A 17,892-nucleotide genomic window follows, 5' to 3' on the forward strand; every position below is an offset into this window, starting at 1 on the left:
GTCATTATTTTGAATGTGTACTGCTTCTGTTGGCTCCTTTATAGTTTTCTCTTGGCTTTTGCAAGGTAATTTCCCTTCTTTTCTGAGTTGTCCTCTCCTTCTGTAACCCCTGTAATTGCTCTGAATAACCACTGCTGCCTTCTCTTTGTCTTCTGAATCTCGTTTTTCTGCTTCAGCATGCTTCCATGAGCCTCTTATTGACTCTTTTCTTATAATTCCTTTACATTCTCTAGGCATCATCACTTCATGTTTCACATGGTTTCTTTCCACATCCCCATTGGTCTTGGGCTGGACCACAGCAGATTCTTGATTTTGCCCATCTGCACTGAGTGTGTCTTGGTTAGTTTGCCCTTGCTGGAGATCAGGTTCAGCCTGTGAGTTTGACAGAAGCTTTGCTGGATGACTCTTCCAAAAGATCGCCCGGTCTTCACCTTCACCAGCATGCTCTACCGCAGGGTTCTGCTTCATGGAAAAAACTGTCTCTTCTTTAGTAGGCATTTTCTTTTGCTCCTGTACGTTCCCTATGTCGCCATCTCTAGCGCACTCACTATCAGTAACAGCTATCACCCTTCATCTTGAATCTCCTCATTCACTGCTTCTTCTAGTATAACATTTGAGTGGGTGCAGTTGTGCTTCAAGGTATTCGACAGCAGATAATTCTTCCTCTCCTATATTTTTACACTGTTCCTTATTTTTTTACGGGCTCTGTAGCCTCTGTAATTGCTCTGAACAATAATAGCTGCTTCTTCCTCTGTTTTTTGGAAGGGCACTCTTCACTCCAGCTGGACTTTCCTCATTATCTTGAGGTTCTTCATCCTTTTCCTTTTCACTAAAGGATGATGCATTTTCAGTTTGTTTCTTTCTAAATGATTCCCTGAATGGAATAGAATTTTGGGAGAAATTATAGCCGAAGGAGATGAAGGATAGTAACAACGTTGCAACTACCTTTGGTGATGCTTGTGTAGTAAAAGGCAATCTGATGCATTGCAAGATGGGAAAGATTTAATGCACATAGCTGGAATTGAAGATAGAAAACCAATCTATGTTTTTCTGTTGACTAATACTTCTTATGTTAAAGGGATATCCCTGTAAACTGTTCACAGAAAATTGCTGCACAAGGCAAGTGATAAAACAGAAAAAGAATTAATTGAAAGTTAACAAGAATGGAAGGCAGAAAATTGTAGCACCTCCACTGTGTATAAATACACACAACCCTAAATGTATTAAATGAAAGAAAACTGCCTGACGTCACACTGGACTGTTTTCTTTCTATAATCCTGGGCATAGGTCCAGGTCAAACTTAAAAGACCTATTCCCTCCACTGTGTTTGTTACTGGTCTATAAAACTGAAGTGCCAGGTGAAATCTGCCACACTGTTCCTCCCCTTTGTCTCCTGACAAAGACTTTTGACTCATTCACAGCTGCTTTCTACCTCTCTGGAGTAGTCTCCAGCTACTGAAATGCTGTCACTGAAAACAAGATGGTGAGGTGCAAAGCGCTCCTCTTCAGTGACTGGGAATACAGCCATCTTGCAGAATTATTAGAAAGTGATTTGCCTCCCCTTACTTTCAGCTGTCTGATCTGAGCAAGTCTTCTAGGTTCCTGCTTGTCATCACCTATGCTTATCAGACAGTGACTTAAGATGAGAGCAGTTCCTTGCAGATGCCTAGTTCTTGCTCTTGTCTGAGCATTTTTTTGCAATGAGCCAGTTCCAAAAAGAGTTTCATTTACAAGTTACATTAACATTACAGGTAAAACACAGTATTGTTTCTTCCCCTAAATATGCCATTATTCCCTGAGCTTGAAAATATGAGAAAATTGCCTACTGACATTGAAAGAACTCCAAGTGAATGTACATTACTACATATACATCTAGAATAATTCTAATTTGCTTCGCTTTTAGATTACACCCTGTTTTATCAGTGTAGTTACTAAAAAGGGACACAGTGACAGAAGAGATGGAAAACATTACTACCTCCTCTTTTTGAAGTTCTTCCTCTCCTTATATCCCCTGTAGTGAGACTGAATTACTGTTGCTGCTTTGTTCCTTGCCCCAGTTAGTTCCTTCCTCTTCTTCCTGAGTAAGTATCCTCTGGCAACTGACATAATTTGTAATATAAAACAACCTTAGGCAACAAACAATGGGTATCCCAAACATTTCAGAGAGTTAAATGATAACATTATTAAACAAACAAATAACAAAAACAAACAACAACAAAAAAAACGAGAAATAAGAGCATACAGACTGGGGCAGTAATTATGATTACATTTCAGCTGAAATGATTCTGTCCCACAAAACCTTTTGGGATTTCAGAAAGCTGCAGCCGTTCTACATGAGACACAAGCAAGATCTTTCTCAGTATTTTATTGGAATGAAAAAAATAAAGGAAGATGTTGAAAAACACAGAACCATAGTGCTGTCAAAGTGCATCTAGAAACTGTGCTCTCAGCGCCACGTACCTGCTTTGCCTGATTCAGGCAATTGATTTGACTCAAGGTCTTTATTTCCCTGGGAAACACCTGACAATCAGGCTATAGAGATTACCAGCCTGTCTTCTGGCACAGGCTTGGAACTTTAATTCCTTAGCTGAACATTCACCAGATCAGAGAGAAACTGAAAATTTTATAGCTCAGCAGTTACATCAGACCTCGCTCATGCTCCTTTTGCAAAGACTCATTATTCAAAATGAAAAAGCTCAGTATGAAAAGTGAGCTAAGCTCCCAAATAACCAGGCACACTGTGGCAAGCATACTCAGTACTTTTGCTTTGTGGCATGTGTAAGTTCAAGTTTCTGTTGTGAACCAGGATAAATACTCAAAGATAGGTCTCTCACCAGACACATATGCACCCTCACCACTATACCAGTTGGTAGTGTAAGGACTGGGATTCAGCTCCAGGTGAAGGTAACTAAAGTTAGGTGTGTATAAGAAGGTCTTTGCAATTGTGCTAAGTCTCTAACCTCTTGATAAAGTCAATGACTAGTCACTAGGGGCTTAATATGCTTGCTGGCACGTGAGTATCTAGTGCCATCTGAAATGCTCCACGATGCCTAAAGCATCCACATGGAGCTGGCAGACATGTCGAAACAGACTGGGCTTTCTGCTGAGGGGAAGTTGGGTGTGCCACATGAAATAAAGCTGGAGGCCAGACAGGATAACCTGGGGCATCTCAAATGGCACCAGATACCAATATAGGTACAAATTTGCTGAGCATTTGGTGGTTTAGAATAAAATTACTCAAACTCTAGGCTCTGCTGACTATAGAGGAGTTTAGAAACCTAGGTCACTTTCAGAGATCTACACTGAGGTGTCATAATCAGAAACTGAATCCCATTCAGAATGTTGCTTCAAAAATTCCTGAAGTTGGCAAATCATTTCCTAATGGAAACTGGCACACTCTCCACAGTGCTGTGGTTTGGACAAGCCTGCAATTTCAAAGATTCAGCACAAATCCACTAATCCCTGGCAAAATAAGATGAACAAAGTGTTTTGTCAAAATATTTCTGTTGAACTCTAACTCCATATGCAATAGCAGGACTATGGGATAGAGGATTCAGGTGATTTAACTACCCTGGGGAGATGGTAGATATAGGAACTCTCATTCCAACTGTGCTGAGTGTTGTGCATCACAGAGGAAGGTCAAGTTCACTTAAGAACAGGAGAGGAGCATAAGCAGTCGTCCTAACACATTCATAAAACGTTACGTTAGTTTTTTGTTTGTTGTTTGTTTGTTTTTGCTTTAGCATTCCCTACTCACAATTTAGACCAGCTTGGGCTACACTAGATGCAGTGGATCGGTGTAAGAAGCACTGTATGAAAGGCCATAAATTACATATTGATAACTGGACATAGAGTAAAGGAACTCAAATATTTGTTCAAAGTGGCACACTTGGGTTTCATTTTGCTGTCTGGCAGGGCTTTCGAAAAGTGCAAATTGTAAAGCATTTGAATACTTTCAGAGTTTCTTGGACTTCTTGGCAAATTCTCATTCCATTTCCCTTTAAAAATAAGTCAACAGGAGATATTTTTAAATATATCAAGTTACATTGTCAGTGGACATGCTATGTAAGCCAATATGGCCTTTTTAGACTTATTCTGGTTCACTTTTGAAGTTTGCTTTTGTTTTGATATTGTAGCTATCTAAGCATTGCTTTCAACTGGAAGAGAAGTTTTGTATTGACTTAAAAATAAATACGAAAAAAATACTCTGAGAGTTAAGTAAAAATGGACTTCCTTCTGTTTTAGCTTCTTGCGCACTGAAAAAAAACCTTGAAACTATGTTCAAGATAAAGAAGGTGGACGGAGGAAACACTGGGGAGATCGACAAACTGAGTAAAGTGATAAATTCTTAGTTTTGCATTTGCAAAATATTCTACAATAATTGACAAGTTTCAGATGGGTAATTATTTTTGGCACATCACTGAATTCTTATTCTGGTTTTAGGTTTGCTTTTTATGCTGATAAAATTCTACTGACTGCAGCAAAGTGCTCTTCAGTACACTCTAACATTGGCTCAGTGCAATTAACAGATGCTTGTGACAATGATTAAAACCAACACTAGTGTTTGGTATATACTCCATGAAGGCATATCAGAGGAAGTTTACATCTAGATAGCCTGGATACTGGCAGCATTAGCTTATGTTTGGGGTAACTACCTTTGTAATTACTAAAAGCACTGTGCAGATTTGTGCCAGCTGTTTTCAGACCTGTGCCTCTCTGAGTTGTATTGCCACTGATTTCAGAGCTGCTTAGACTACATCTGGCTCTGGGACATCTCTGCAGGGACAGGAGAGACAGAAAGGAAGGAAAAAAGGGATGTCATATAGTATACAACACGGTGCAAGGTGATTATTGCTGCAGAAGTGGCAGAATAATTTCAGACTGAGTCCTGGCAAAAAAAAAAAGAATCAGATACGAGTGAAATTACAGGTTGTAGTCTTCTCAAACATAACTGATATGTAGCAAAACCTATTCCCAACCGAACAGCATGCACACACACATTATATGCACATAATCTCATACAGGGCTACAACAGCATCAGCTGCAATAATTAGACATAACAAACTAGGAGTGAAAGTCTTGCCATGGCATTTAACCAGCCCACCTCCCACCTGTGGAAGGGCCTCTATGCTGCTTTGAGGTACACGTAGTGGAATACATTGACCTGCCTCAACCACTGCATATAGATAGATAAATTATACGTCAGTATCTGTAAATGAGCATAGTCAATCAGTGTAGCTAGGTAACAGCAAAGGATCTGGATCAACATATTGTGTTTGGATAGCATGTTAAAAACAAGGAAAGCAAACAATTCTTACTTGCTTGAAGTCTAACAATGTATTTTTCCATTTTTTGATTACGTTTGCTTTTGTGTATTCTTTACGAGCAACAAAACCCCTGTAAGCTGAAAAGAGATGTGAAAAAATAAATAATCCATTAAGATACACAGAAAGGCTTTAAAAATAAAAAGAGTCTGTAAGGAATTATAGGCCTCCATTAAGATATTCATATGTTTTTTCAGGCTTTATCTTTCCAAAAATGGCAAAAAAGCACAAGCAATATGAATCTCCTAAAAAACTACATTTTCTGGTGAGTAAGATTATTAAGAATGAAATAAATACAAACATGAGAGAATCAAAATGTAAAATAAGATGCCGTTTGAAATACATTAAAATTTCAACTGACGTCTTCATCAAAGGCATAATTGGTCTTATTGTCTTGGACAGTTAATACATTATATTTTCCATTATTATATTGCACAACCTTGTCAGAGCATGTCAGAATATTATTAATAACAGTATCATTTATGCAATCATGTCCTTTCCATTGTTAAAACTGTCTTTAAATGCAACATTGATAAATGTAGCTTTGGTAAGAAGATTGTCATAAGCTGGTTAAAAGAAATTTTTCTTCATAAAAACAAATATCATGAAGTATTAGATATTTTGTAAAATGTAACAGCAGAAAAACAGCAAAATCCACATCCGGCATGCACATCCATCTATCAGCTACACACATGTGCTAGATTTAGAAAATGTTAAATGTTTTAAAACTATTACCTGACTGTATTTTAATAGCACTTTGTTCCCTTTGTTCCTTTATCTTTTTGTATCTCCTTGACACCAGCCACCCTCTGACATAAGCCTGAATCAAAATAATCATGTCAACTGTCTCCTTTCGCATTAAATTCAGCTGCCTCCACGTGATAGTATTTGAGGAACACCTTAAAAAGAGTAAGCAGACAAGCAGTAGTTCTAGTTAATGCAGCTTAGACAGAGTGGCCGTGTTTCATAGTCCCAGTGCAAAACCTCGGGCTGTAACTACAAATCTGTTTTCAAACCTAAGAGTCTGACGGTTTCACTAACCTCAGAAATCTGATGTATATTGCATACAGGTGATGCAAATCTAGAACTTTCCCAGTTTAAATGTAAGGCATTGTTTATTTACTAAATTGCTTTTATCAAGCATGAAGCTCATATAGATCCTTAACAACTAGCCCAGCATGAGGGATACAAACACTTTCCTGGTTTACATTAGTATAAAATAAAATATGTAGATAGAGCTTGTGCAATTAAGACAACAATTACTCTCGTTTTACAGAATTCCCCGTGATCTTTGATCACTCTAGTACAGATACAGGTTAACTCTAATTAAGTAAACATACATATAGATCTCATATCTCAAAACACCCTTCCCTTCACTGCATGTTATCCATTAGCCTCACTAAGACAGCAAAGGGAAATAAACGTTGAGGAGGAGGTAACTTCATGGCTTGTCCAGCCTATCCAGGAATATGTCTCAGAAGAAGAATTGTTTCTTCTGCTCTGAGGTGGTTTGTATTTCGTGCAGTTTAGGATCCATCTAGGATCCATTTGTCCCTCTCTCCTTTCCGTGCACTTCTGTTACATTAGAAGACTGAGACTTGGTGCAGTATTTGTCTGACAGCTTATTTTTTTCTGGCAGATCTCCTGGGATCCGTCATGTCAGGGCCGGGGGGGCCTCTTGGGTGCACTGGGAAGGCTGGTGAGCTAGAACCAATGGCATGAGTATGGGAACAAACATATTTCTTGTATATCAAGAAAAGCCTTCCTCCGACTTCACGTATCTGAGATCTATGTCTTCTCCCAGTCCTCAACAAACTCTAGCATAGACCCCTCTGGCTGGAAGGTGAAAACCTTCTCCCCTCCCCTTGTGAGTCTGACTGCTACAAGGAAGAAGTATGAGCTGATCCTCACTATCACATTTTTGGAAAAATGATGCAAGCAGTGTCATTGTCACATACTGCTTTGTACAGGTGAGGCAGACTGTGGCCTCATTACAGTCAATCAGAATTTTAACACACTGCTGGCTCAGGATTTCAGCCAGGTATCATGGAACATTACCCAGCAAAGTCTGTTTTTTTGTTTTGTTTTTGTTTTAGTACCAGGAGAGACCAAGAGCTACTCCAATCAAATGGGTGAGAAAACCAATTGTCTAATAAATTAACAGTGACATAGTGCAATAATGCTGTTACAGTGTATATATATCTAATTACTTTAGTTTTTCCAAGAACCCAGTTGTCCAGTTGAGCTTTTTCCAAGATGGCAGCACAGGTTTCCGGGCTGACTGGAGGATCATCATTTGTTTTGTAACAGATGAGATAATACCTAAAGACAAATATATGATTCGTTATTCCATTAACGGTGAACAATATATGCAAATAAATTTAAATCATTCATTTAAATAATAAAAACATTTGCATGAAAGAAAACATAGCACTGAAAAAAAACCAGCTCACTAAAAAAATTGCTGTGATTTATATGCAGCACTAAGAAACTCAATTAAAAGTGGATGAGTGACATATTGCACACCCTGGAGGGCTGTTTAATTCTATGTCAACATTGAAAGGTTTAAAAAAGTGTGCAACCCAAATGGGGCTGTGTGCCAGTCCTTTGCTGCTCTGACTCTCTGTGAAAGTGATTTCAGTGGCAAGATAAAAATATTTGTGTTTTTCTGCCTAAATTAGCTTACTTCATATCTAGAAATGTCGTGAAGATTTCCTATTTTATTTCAAGTGCTTAGATGGTAAACATGTGAGATTCATCCCAGCTCTTGTTACCTTCTTGGATTCAGCTTTGTAGATCCTTTTGGAACATAATATTTAATGTTTTGACATATCATGTAAGCATTTAATTTGGCAAACTAATTTCTCAGAACTAACTCTGACTGAGAAAAGAGGTCAGGATGCTCATGCATAAAAATTACCTGTAACATACCAACTCAGCTGGTAGGTAGGAAAGCACTTGCATTTTCCAGAATGTAATTTCATTACAAAATGAACTATACTTGTGTTGTTTTGATTTATTTGTCTTGTTTTGTTTTTTAATTCAGAAAAAATATGTGAATACCATTATGTGTGTTCCTGACACTGTGTTCTGCTTTTTCTCTCGTTACTCAAAGTTTATACACTAAGTTGGGTTGTACCAACTTTAGATGAAGATAATTTCGCAGAGGACTATAAAAAAGGAGACAATGCTTATTCCTGTATTATGACCACCAATTCCTATATATATGTATGTATATGTATATATATATTTTTTATTACACAATGAATTGGTTTATTTTAACAAAATAACTTTTAAAATATCCTAGGTCTACCTGTAAGTCTCAACTACTAATAAAAGAAAGACAAAGAGACAGGTATTTAAAAATCCAGGTCTATGTGAGCGCCATATCATCAGTGCTTCAGACCTGCACAGCCTCACTGCAATCAGGGGCACGCTCTCTAGAGAGCTTCCCCATTGTGCTCACTGACTGTCTCTCTTTTACCTGCACAGCAAAGTTTTTGATAAAAAGCAGCAACCAAAAGCCACAACACTTGGTGCAGTGATAACTACCTTTTCTCATCCTGCACTCTTCCAAGACAGTAATAGTCCCAGCAATACTCTTTCCAGATACTGAGCTATAAAAACTTTACTTCCTCTTTCCTCTCCTTCTGTGCCAGCAGCACTCTGCGGCTAGCTCTCTGTTTCTAGTGCACTGTTACTTTTAAGCATTTCTGTCTGAGTGGGTGTTGCTTGCTTCTTCCCAGTTTTACTCCCCATTCCATAAATCTTAAGTTCTGATTGAGGCAAATAATCAGCGTCTTTATTTGTAAAGGAGAAGTCTAGGTTAAATGCTCAGTATTAATTTTTTGAGGTGGCAGAAGAAGAGAGTTAAAGGGATTATAAAATAATAGTGAGTTCATTATCTTCTAACAAATGACTAATACTTAGAAAGCATATTTCAAACAGAACTATGAACTTAATGAACTTCTCAGTCCTAGATTAGCCATTCCAAATTATCACCCCCCTGCAAAGGCAGATGTTGCACAGTGCTGAACATCAAGAGCTAGAGAAATGGTGGTGCTTCTCAGAGGCTCTTTCTCCAGATTCTCCATTTTAATTTGAAGCATTACATTTCTAACCCTCCAGTCTTTGAAGAAAATTTTCAGATTATAAGCACGACAAATAATTTAATCAAATGCAGATGGAGCATGAAACAGTCATTCTGGGATGCATCATCTTTCCCTACCAATCCAAAAAGGCTTACCAATCTTGTGCCTGAGCTATCCTGTCGTCCAGCCTGTAATCTCTTTTCTAACAGGAAATGTTTCTGTATTTTTTCTTTAAATACCATGCCAAACGCATTGCTGATGCTTAACCAACACTGAACAGCAACGATAGAAGAGAAAAAGGCACTTCTTCACATCAATGTTACCGTTTTATGAAGTTAGCAAAGAGTATGCGGTGTGAATAACCCTGTCTTCGAATCCTTGCTGTCTCCAGAATTCCGGTGTAACGCAGCTGAACCAGCACTTTTTCTTTATCAAACTTGTTTGCCTGCCGATCATTGTTTGGCTTGATGCACCTGACAAAATGAGGCTGGCCAACGACCATTTTGGATAACAAATCCATCAGGGAATACTGCAGAAAGGAACAAGATATTTGCTATCAGGAGAAGTATAAAACTTTTATGCAGGTCCACGTGTAGCTGAAATTTCATTTCATATGATCAGATTTATTTCATGTGCAAATCCATTTAGATTTCAGTAAGCTGGTACTTTAGTGATAGATGAAGTAAATTGTGTAACATGAGTTCTAGCTTTGAAAAGATCAGCATAATACTTTAGAGAAACTGGCTCCACATGGACGTATCACAGTCCACCCAGGACATTCTCACAAAGTACAGTTTTGGTATATGCAAAATTTATGGTACTGCCAATAACTGAACACCTGCTTTGGTTTTGGAAGCAGCATTATCTTTAATTATGGTTCTAAAAAATGATCTCTTTTTTGCAGGCTCCCTTGAAGACCAGTGCATATAGCAGCAGGTGTTAGGCTGTCTGCCACACCAAGTTCATATCAAGCTGTACATTTAGCAGAAGCAAAGCACTGTTTGCGAAGTCATAACTGAATTCTGAGTACAACTGCAGAAGGGAATGTTAAATGAGGAATATTTCTAAAAGCATACCACTTATTCTCATGAAATGCACAAGCACATGAATGCCCATTTTATGCCTAATACTGAAGACAGAGAACAAATAGGTGTTTGGGGCAACTGCATCAGTTAGCCTGGCATTGGATTGTGCAGCTGTTACTGAGCTTTATTATTGACAGTGTGGCTGTTAAAGGCTGTTAAATGCTGTCAGACCTGACGAAGGGGTAGTGTCCCTGGAAGCCTCTCCATGTTTGCCAGATACATCAGCTCATCTAATATACAATAGAAACTCTCCTTATACTTCTTTCCTTTTCTTGGACTCTTGTTAGGCAATTACAACCCACTTGCATTTTTTTTCCTGTTGTCACATATTTGAAGATCTTTATTTGTCCAGAGAGTAAATCATCAGTCTAAGGGTGGACAGTGGAAGTGCAGCAAGCCAGTAAATATTGCCATCCCTTCAATAGGATGGAGGAACCTAAAGTCACCCTGGAAGAGGGGCTGCTTACTCTATTCTGATACAGAATATCCTGTTCATTAGGGCTGATGGTGACACTACAGCTGCCCTGCCAGGAACAAACCTTTGAGGAGGGTAAAACTAGAAATGCACAAAATCACAATTCAAAAGTTGCACTCTTCCCACCTCACCAGGGTGCCAGGCTAACAAAGGGATGCTGCCTGTAGCTCCCCATGACAACTGAGGTGAATTTGGCTGTAAACAAGCTTGACTTGTATTTCATAAAATTGCTTCATGGGAATATCTTATAGAAACACAAGTGAAGAGGCTCATTACTCAGGATTCAGCCTGACTCAACAGAAAGAGGCAGCCAGGATGTAATGCAGTTCAGCAGTAGGTTAGATACATGAAACTGGTGTAGGACATCAAGAGACATATGTTTCCTATTAAAATATGCAATCCCATTTTGGACAAATGCTGCACCAAGCAGCAAAGTGCTTAATTAGATTTATCACTCATGTGGCAACGGAACACAAACAAATAGGGCAGGCTAATGGATATATATATTTTTTCTACTCAGCCTGAGGTAGCAGATGCTTTTCTCAATCACCCTTGGATATTTGCATATGAGTAAACCAGTAGGGATGAAGCTGAATCTTCATTTGAGAGCATTAGCTAGCATGATCTGAGCAGGGATTTCCACTACAGCAAATAGTAACAGGAAAGTGCAAATATAATGAATCCTTCACAGCTTCAGTTGCTAGACTTGTTGGTAATGCACTGAATCAAAGACAAGAGCTTTGAAGTAGATTCAATACATTTCTCCATCCAGAACGTTAAAACGCCATCCAGCTTTGGATCACCATGATACCTGGGCTGGAATTATCTTTGACAGTCCCAAAAGCTATGCAATTAAGTCTACTAAACAGAGATCCTGCTCCTTACTGCTCTCTGTCATAGATGTAAATGAACTCTTAAAGGTCATGAAGATTACCTGAGCCACCTTTACATTTTTGCTGGGAGATAAGAGGAGCTGGAAATTCAGACCTGGGCACCATTAAGCCAACTCTGTGCATGATTTTGGAGGAAACAATGCTTTTCACAGCTATTTTCTATGGCAGGATCAGCAGCACTGCCAGTGCTTGGAAAAATGAAGAGCACTGATAAAAGAGCCAAAAGAATGCACACAGAATAGCCTCTGAGGAGTCAAGATCTTCCTCTGTAGCTCCTGCTCCAAATTAATTAATTTTGCTTTTTTACTTCTTAAACTCTTAAGGAAATGTTAAATGACTGATATCCAACTTCCCCTTATCTCCTTTGGGGAAAAGCAGGCGAGTGAAAGACAATTCATATCAATCATCCTGCATCATCGTGATGGAAACGTGGCTGTGTGTTGAGTACAATTAGAGATGAAACATCACAATCTCCTTTATATTTGTACTGCATAGACTGCTGAGCCCTATAAGCAGCTCACAAACTCTAAATGTGTCACTGCTGACTCTAACTCAACAGGTGCATTTCAAAAGGTAAAAGAATAAATATGCATTCTACTCTAGAAAAAGAAATTAAAAGATCTGATATCTTACTCTAAAATAAGAAGCAACTGTCTGTGTTTTCATACTGGTTGTCTCTCTTGGATGATGTCCGGTATCTCCTGCTTCATTCTATATGGATGAAGAGAAAAAAAGACACTTCTTATCTCTGTTGAGTATGTAATGCCCTTCCCAATGCCTCAGCAAACCACCCTCAGAGAAAATCATCAATTAAAAAAAGTACTCAAAACTGAGAAAGTTACTGCATGATCACTAGCACAAAGTAGTTACACCATTACATTACTTTGCTACACAATACACAAACATTCACACACCAAGGACACAATTTGATAACAGAACATCTAAATAACTGCTACAAATAACCTGACAATGTCTGAGGTCCTGTTTGTTATTCTGGTGCCACTGCTATTGTGGTCACTCTCTGTGGAACATGACCGTACTCCACACCAAAATTTTAATTTCTCTTTTTGCTACAATATAGCTAGGAAGTAATTTTTTTATGAAATTGTTATAAAACTATAGCCAGAAAGAAGCGAAATGTTAGGTTTTTACCTCACGGAAGGAATATGAATTGCACAACACAAAGATATCCAGCTAAACAGAAAAAAAAACAGGAGAGGGAAAAAAAACCATCGAAGGGGTTACTTGCTCACTTTCAGTACCAATAACAGTATTTCCTTTCTAGTTTAAAACAAGGTTAAATGCAGAATCACAAAATCAGTTTTCTTACCTTCGTATGACTGATTGATTTCTGGGGGGTCCACATCTGGTAACTGATTGTAGTTTTGCTTTTACTGTGTGCCAGGTTACCTATGGGAAGATGAAAGAATGCAACGTACCAAAATGCTTAGATCTCATCTAAACTAAAAAGTATGTTAAACCACCTTATTAAGTGTAACCATATGATTATAAAGGTTGTTGACTTTTCTGAGCATGTCCTCATTTCTCTTTTCACCTTGGGATGGAACAAGCTCTGAAGAAATTGCATGATGATGGAACATGGGCTGAATTTTCCTCCTTCAGCACTTATGTCACCTACTAGAGCAAAAAAATAAACAGACTGCTGCAGAAGGTAAAAAAACGTGTATCTTCTAGCATCCACGACCTTTTACCCTAAGGATGATTTTATTATCCTAGTTCTAAGGCTACACATATATTCGTTAAAAATATGTGCTAGCACCCCTCTCTGGCCCTGAGGTCAAGTGACATGGCATGACTCAAGTCTACACAGCTAAACTGTATACTTCTCTACTCTTCTAACTAACTGGTAAAAATAGGGTTCTGTCCTCCCACAGAGCTCACTGGAAATCATTGCTGGCCTGCACTTTGTTGTGACATGTGCCTGGGTATTCCTGGGAGAATGCTAGCTGACGTGGACCAGAAGTGGCCCAGGGAGGGTTGCTTACAATTAATCAAAATGGGCAATCCTGCGGCAGTGTTTCAGCTACTGTTCACTGGCTATGTTTTGTTTACTATCATAGACTTTGTCTTAAAACTCCAACCTTGGAACTCTTAGTCAAGTACGACCCCTGTCATAATGATTTGGAAGAGGTTCACAGAAGTGGTTTATACAGAAACTGGTCTTCTAAAGGAATAATGAAAATGCTTCTGGCCTTTACACAATGTCACTTTATGTTGATAAACCCCACCCAATGCTGCATGCTGCAATTGCTTCTGCTAATAACATCATACATCTGACATCTCATTACACATTGCAAGAGCCTGTAATCTCTCTCTGTGCTCAGGTACTATCAGTAACAGGTGGATAAGAGTTGGATAAATAGCTGCAACTATATGGATGCTCAGCTAATGTGCCATCTATTATGTAATGATATCAAGTGCCAAAAATCCCCTGTGCTTAGCTGAATGTCACAGGGTGGGATGGAAAGACAGAGGATTACTTATACCTAACATTAGCTGTCTGGACATAAGGTGTCTATAGGATTCCTGTTGTATTCCATGAAGAGAGGAACCTTCAGAAGAGATTTATCCCATCCTAAGAGAAACACCTGAGATGGCAGGCAGGATGGGCTGGACTCTGGATATGCCTCTCCATTTCCACTGATTCTAGATGAATGACAGACCGGAAAACTAGCTTTTAGTTGGCTGGATGTGGGATGGTTTAGGTCAGTTTCAAAAGGCTACAATGTTTGATAATGTTTAACAAGAAGATTAACCTTCAGAGTTATATTGCAAAACATAACAAAAGTTCTTGGGACCATTTGGGCTCTGACCTTGGCTCCATAGAAATTATAGTTTAAAATCTCAGCAGATATCAACACATTAAAAAGTTCAGGGAAGGACACTGTGCTTAGTGCTTTTTTGAGAATACTGGATTAAAAAAGACCTTAGGGACTGAATTTTGCACTTCTCCAGCAAAGCTACCTTTGTGAAGAATAGTGGCTTTGCCAAAACCTCAGTTTCTGTAAGCTATGATAAAATTTTAGAGAAATTTCCATTAGGCTCTTCCAATTTAGCTTTCCTGTCTCCCTTGTAGCTGTACAAGAACGTAATGTTGCAAAGTACTTACTATACAGCATCAGTGCCCTCACACAGGGAGCAATACTACACAATAACAAATAACTCCTGCCTGGCTATAATATACATAATGTAACAGCAGTTACTGGGTAACCTCATGGTAGAATTTAAAGAAAGGACACAAATGGTATTTGCCACTTAGAGTTTCTGGTTGTAAGGAGACTTACCTACCATCTTAAAAAGGCAAGTAGGACACTGTACAAAGGGCCTAGTTCGTCTGAGGTGCAACTTAGGAGCAATTTCTGTAGAGCCAGTTACTTTCCTCCACTCCCTTAAAAACTCCCTGAGGGAGTGTTCGCAACTAGGACCTCAACAGTTAGACACAATAAAGGACTAAGAATGGGGAAATAGAGGAGTGTCTCCTCACTCTTTGCAGTAGGTGTTAGGACTACTACTTTAGTTCCTACTACTTTAGGGAAAAATTGCACTGAGACAAACAGGCAACTTACATATACCCTGTCCAAAAAAGGCCAGTGACTTACCTGATCCTTTCTGTTCAGTCCTCAACAAAAGTGATGCACTCCACTCCCTGTCCCGTGCCCCTAACCTGAAGAGGGGACCCTGAAAGAAGCCTCTACCACTTCCTTCGCACTTGACCAGACCAGTCCCTCCCCTGCAGCTTGAGACGGCAGGGGCTCCATTCTGTATAGATTCTAGGGTTGGAAAGTTAAGCCACAAAGTGTATAAAGTCGTCAATAAATGGTCATATGAAACCCAGCAGTGGTCAGCATGAAGGCTAGAGAAGGAGGATAGGAAGATTACCAGAACAGCAATACCTGTTTTTGTAAGAGGGTGGGTTACCAACTGTCGTATCAGATTGTTTTCAGATGATCGCAGTAGCAGACAATATCAGCTGGCAGGGTATCTCTGTTTTTGGCTAGGAATCCACTCGCATTATACAGAACCTGTTTAAAAAGTGCATTTATGCATCTTATGGGCTTTTGGAAAGTAACTGTAAATTTAAGTACTCTGGCATGTGGCTTGTAATATATTAGACACAAATAGTTTTTCTGCCACAAGGCTTACTCTCACTCACAGTCTTCTTTAGATCACTGACAGTTTTAACTTTTCAATACTGAGAACCATTATGGTGCAGGTCACTAAAAGCAAATCTATTACTCCAAGGAAGTTTGAGACACTTCTTTTCCCTAACGCAGATGTGTTAACACTAGTTTTAGCCAGTGTGGATCCAGCAGTAGGACAACCACACTGTAATCCTCCTTTACACCAGTTCAGGAGTGAACACGTAATTAACAATGCACTTGCTTTCAACCCTGTCACACAGTATTACCCATATGATTGTGCAGTCTTTCTGTCCCACTCATATTGTGCCGCACTTGCCCCAGAGGAGCAATCCTCTTCCTAGGGATCCTCTTCCTAGAGATTTCTGTATTAATTATAGAGGCAGCCTTCAAAGTCACAATCTGCAATTGAAATCTCTCTGAACACATGCAGGTATGGTATACCTAACTCAAAATGTACCTCCAGGACTCATGAAATGAACCACAAGAAAACCTGGCCAAAAGGTAACAAAAGGTAGAAGATACTGGCATGTTTAATTTCAAAAGAAAGCACAAAAAACAACCCACTGACAATCTTAAATTACAAAAAAAAAAAAAAGCTTGTAAAGGAAGAGGAAAAAATGTTCTCCAGGTTCACAGTAAATGGGACTAAAAGTAATGAGCTTAAATCACAGCAATGGAAATTTAAGTTAGGTAGTGGGAGAAACTTCCTAATGAAAAATGATGTTCAACACTGGAAAGGGCTGGTGGCATCCCCAGCTTCAGTGGCTGATATCGGGAATGGTACAGGCAGAGATGTCTCCCTGCTCCTCAGCAGTGACATATGCCACACTTGTGAAATGTTAGTCAGTTGAAGGTGAGGTTCAGAGGAGTCACCCCTGGTCTTTTCTAGCTGGCTGTGTTATACAAGGGGCAAGTTATCTTCCATCAGATGGGCAGGATGTTGCCTCTTTCCAGGCCAACTGCTCCAGTACTGCAGAGGCATAACACAGTTTCCCATGTGAGACAGTGATGCCCAATCTATACCCCTGAAAAGAGCTCAAAAGGAAGTGGGAGCTCGTGCTTCCACAAGGCAAGGTTCAGCTGGCCAGTGGCATCTTCCCTCAGCACATCAGCAACTCCTCCTGAGGTTGTAAAGGCATATGCAATAAGTCATCTAGAGGAGGGCAAGATGCTGTTCATCAAATGAAGCAGAAGGCAGGGCCTGCATTGTCTGGCTGATGACAAAGTACAGGACTAAGAAGTAAGGCTGATGGGGTGAATGAGTTAGGATTTGGGCTAAAAGGGAGAAAGAATGGAGCTGGAGCCTGATTTGAAGCAGTGGGAGAAAGCACAGCAGAAGACTTAGGGCAGTTAGGGCAAGAAGCTCAGAGTTGCGTTACATAATGGTGATTTTTTGGTTCTGCTATAGTACAGTCAGTTCATTTACTTGGTGACATCTAAGAAAAAACACAGCTCTGTTATTGATTTTGTGTGTATGTGTGTATGAAGGAAAATAAATTTTCAATTTACTTTTGAGGTATATGGCACTGCCAACATTTCCATGTCAGGTCTGAATAGATGAAGGCTGAGAACCAACCCAGTTGACCTCTTCCATTTCCTTCCAGCCCTACAGTTCCCCAGTCCCCAACCAATATCATTAGGTCTCTTACCTTTCCTGCATAATGATAAATCCCAAAGGTTAGATCTACTCTTTTGGGTCTCCAAAAATACTTTGACTTCAAATTGTCTTCAAATTTTTCTGGAATGAAACACATAGTTTATCTTACCGGAGTTAAATTTATCTTACTGGAGTTATTGTACAATAATTGTCTTCTGAAGCCAGTTCCCTTTAAAGATATTGTCTAACTTCTTAGACAATGCA

General features: G+C 39.2%; 1 protein-coding gene across 1 annotated transcript in view; it reads right to left on the bottom strand.

Annotated features, from left to right (window-relative positions):
- MYO3A (myosin IIIA) overlaps window positions 1-17,892 on the bottom strand; it is a 114,960-nt gene that overhangs the window by 17,445 nt on the left and 79,623 nt on the right. Inside the window, 16 exon segments of the mRNA XM_040548931.1 lie at window positions 1-692; window positions 695-758; window positions 760-874; window positions 1,976-2,099; window positions 5,319-5,372; window positions 5,375-5,404; window positions 6,060-6,195; window positions 6,197-6,223; window positions 7,535-7,646; window positions 9,739-9,944; window positions 12,502-12,579; window positions 13,199-13,278; window positions 15,489-15,659; window positions 15,783-15,851; window positions 15,854-15,911; window positions 17,681-17,769. Of these exon segments, the coding sequence (XP_040404865.1) occupies window positions 1-692; window positions 695-758; window positions 760-874; window positions 1,976-2,099; window positions 5,319-5,372; window positions 5,375-5,404; window positions 6,060-6,195; window positions 6,197-6,223; window positions 7,535-7,646; window positions 9,739-9,944; window positions 12,502-12,579; window positions 13,199-13,278; window positions 15,489-15,659; window positions 15,783-15,851; window positions 15,854-15,911; window positions 17,681-17,769 (2,105 nt within the window).

The sequence above is a fragment of the Cygnus olor genome, chromosome 2 (assembly GCF_009769625.2).
Source record: "Cygnus olor isolate bCygOlo1 chromosome 2, bCygOlo1.pri.v2, whole genome shotgun sequence".
Lineage (NCBI taxonomy): Eukaryota > Metazoa > Chordata > Aves > Anseriformes > Anatidae > Cygnus > Cygnus olor.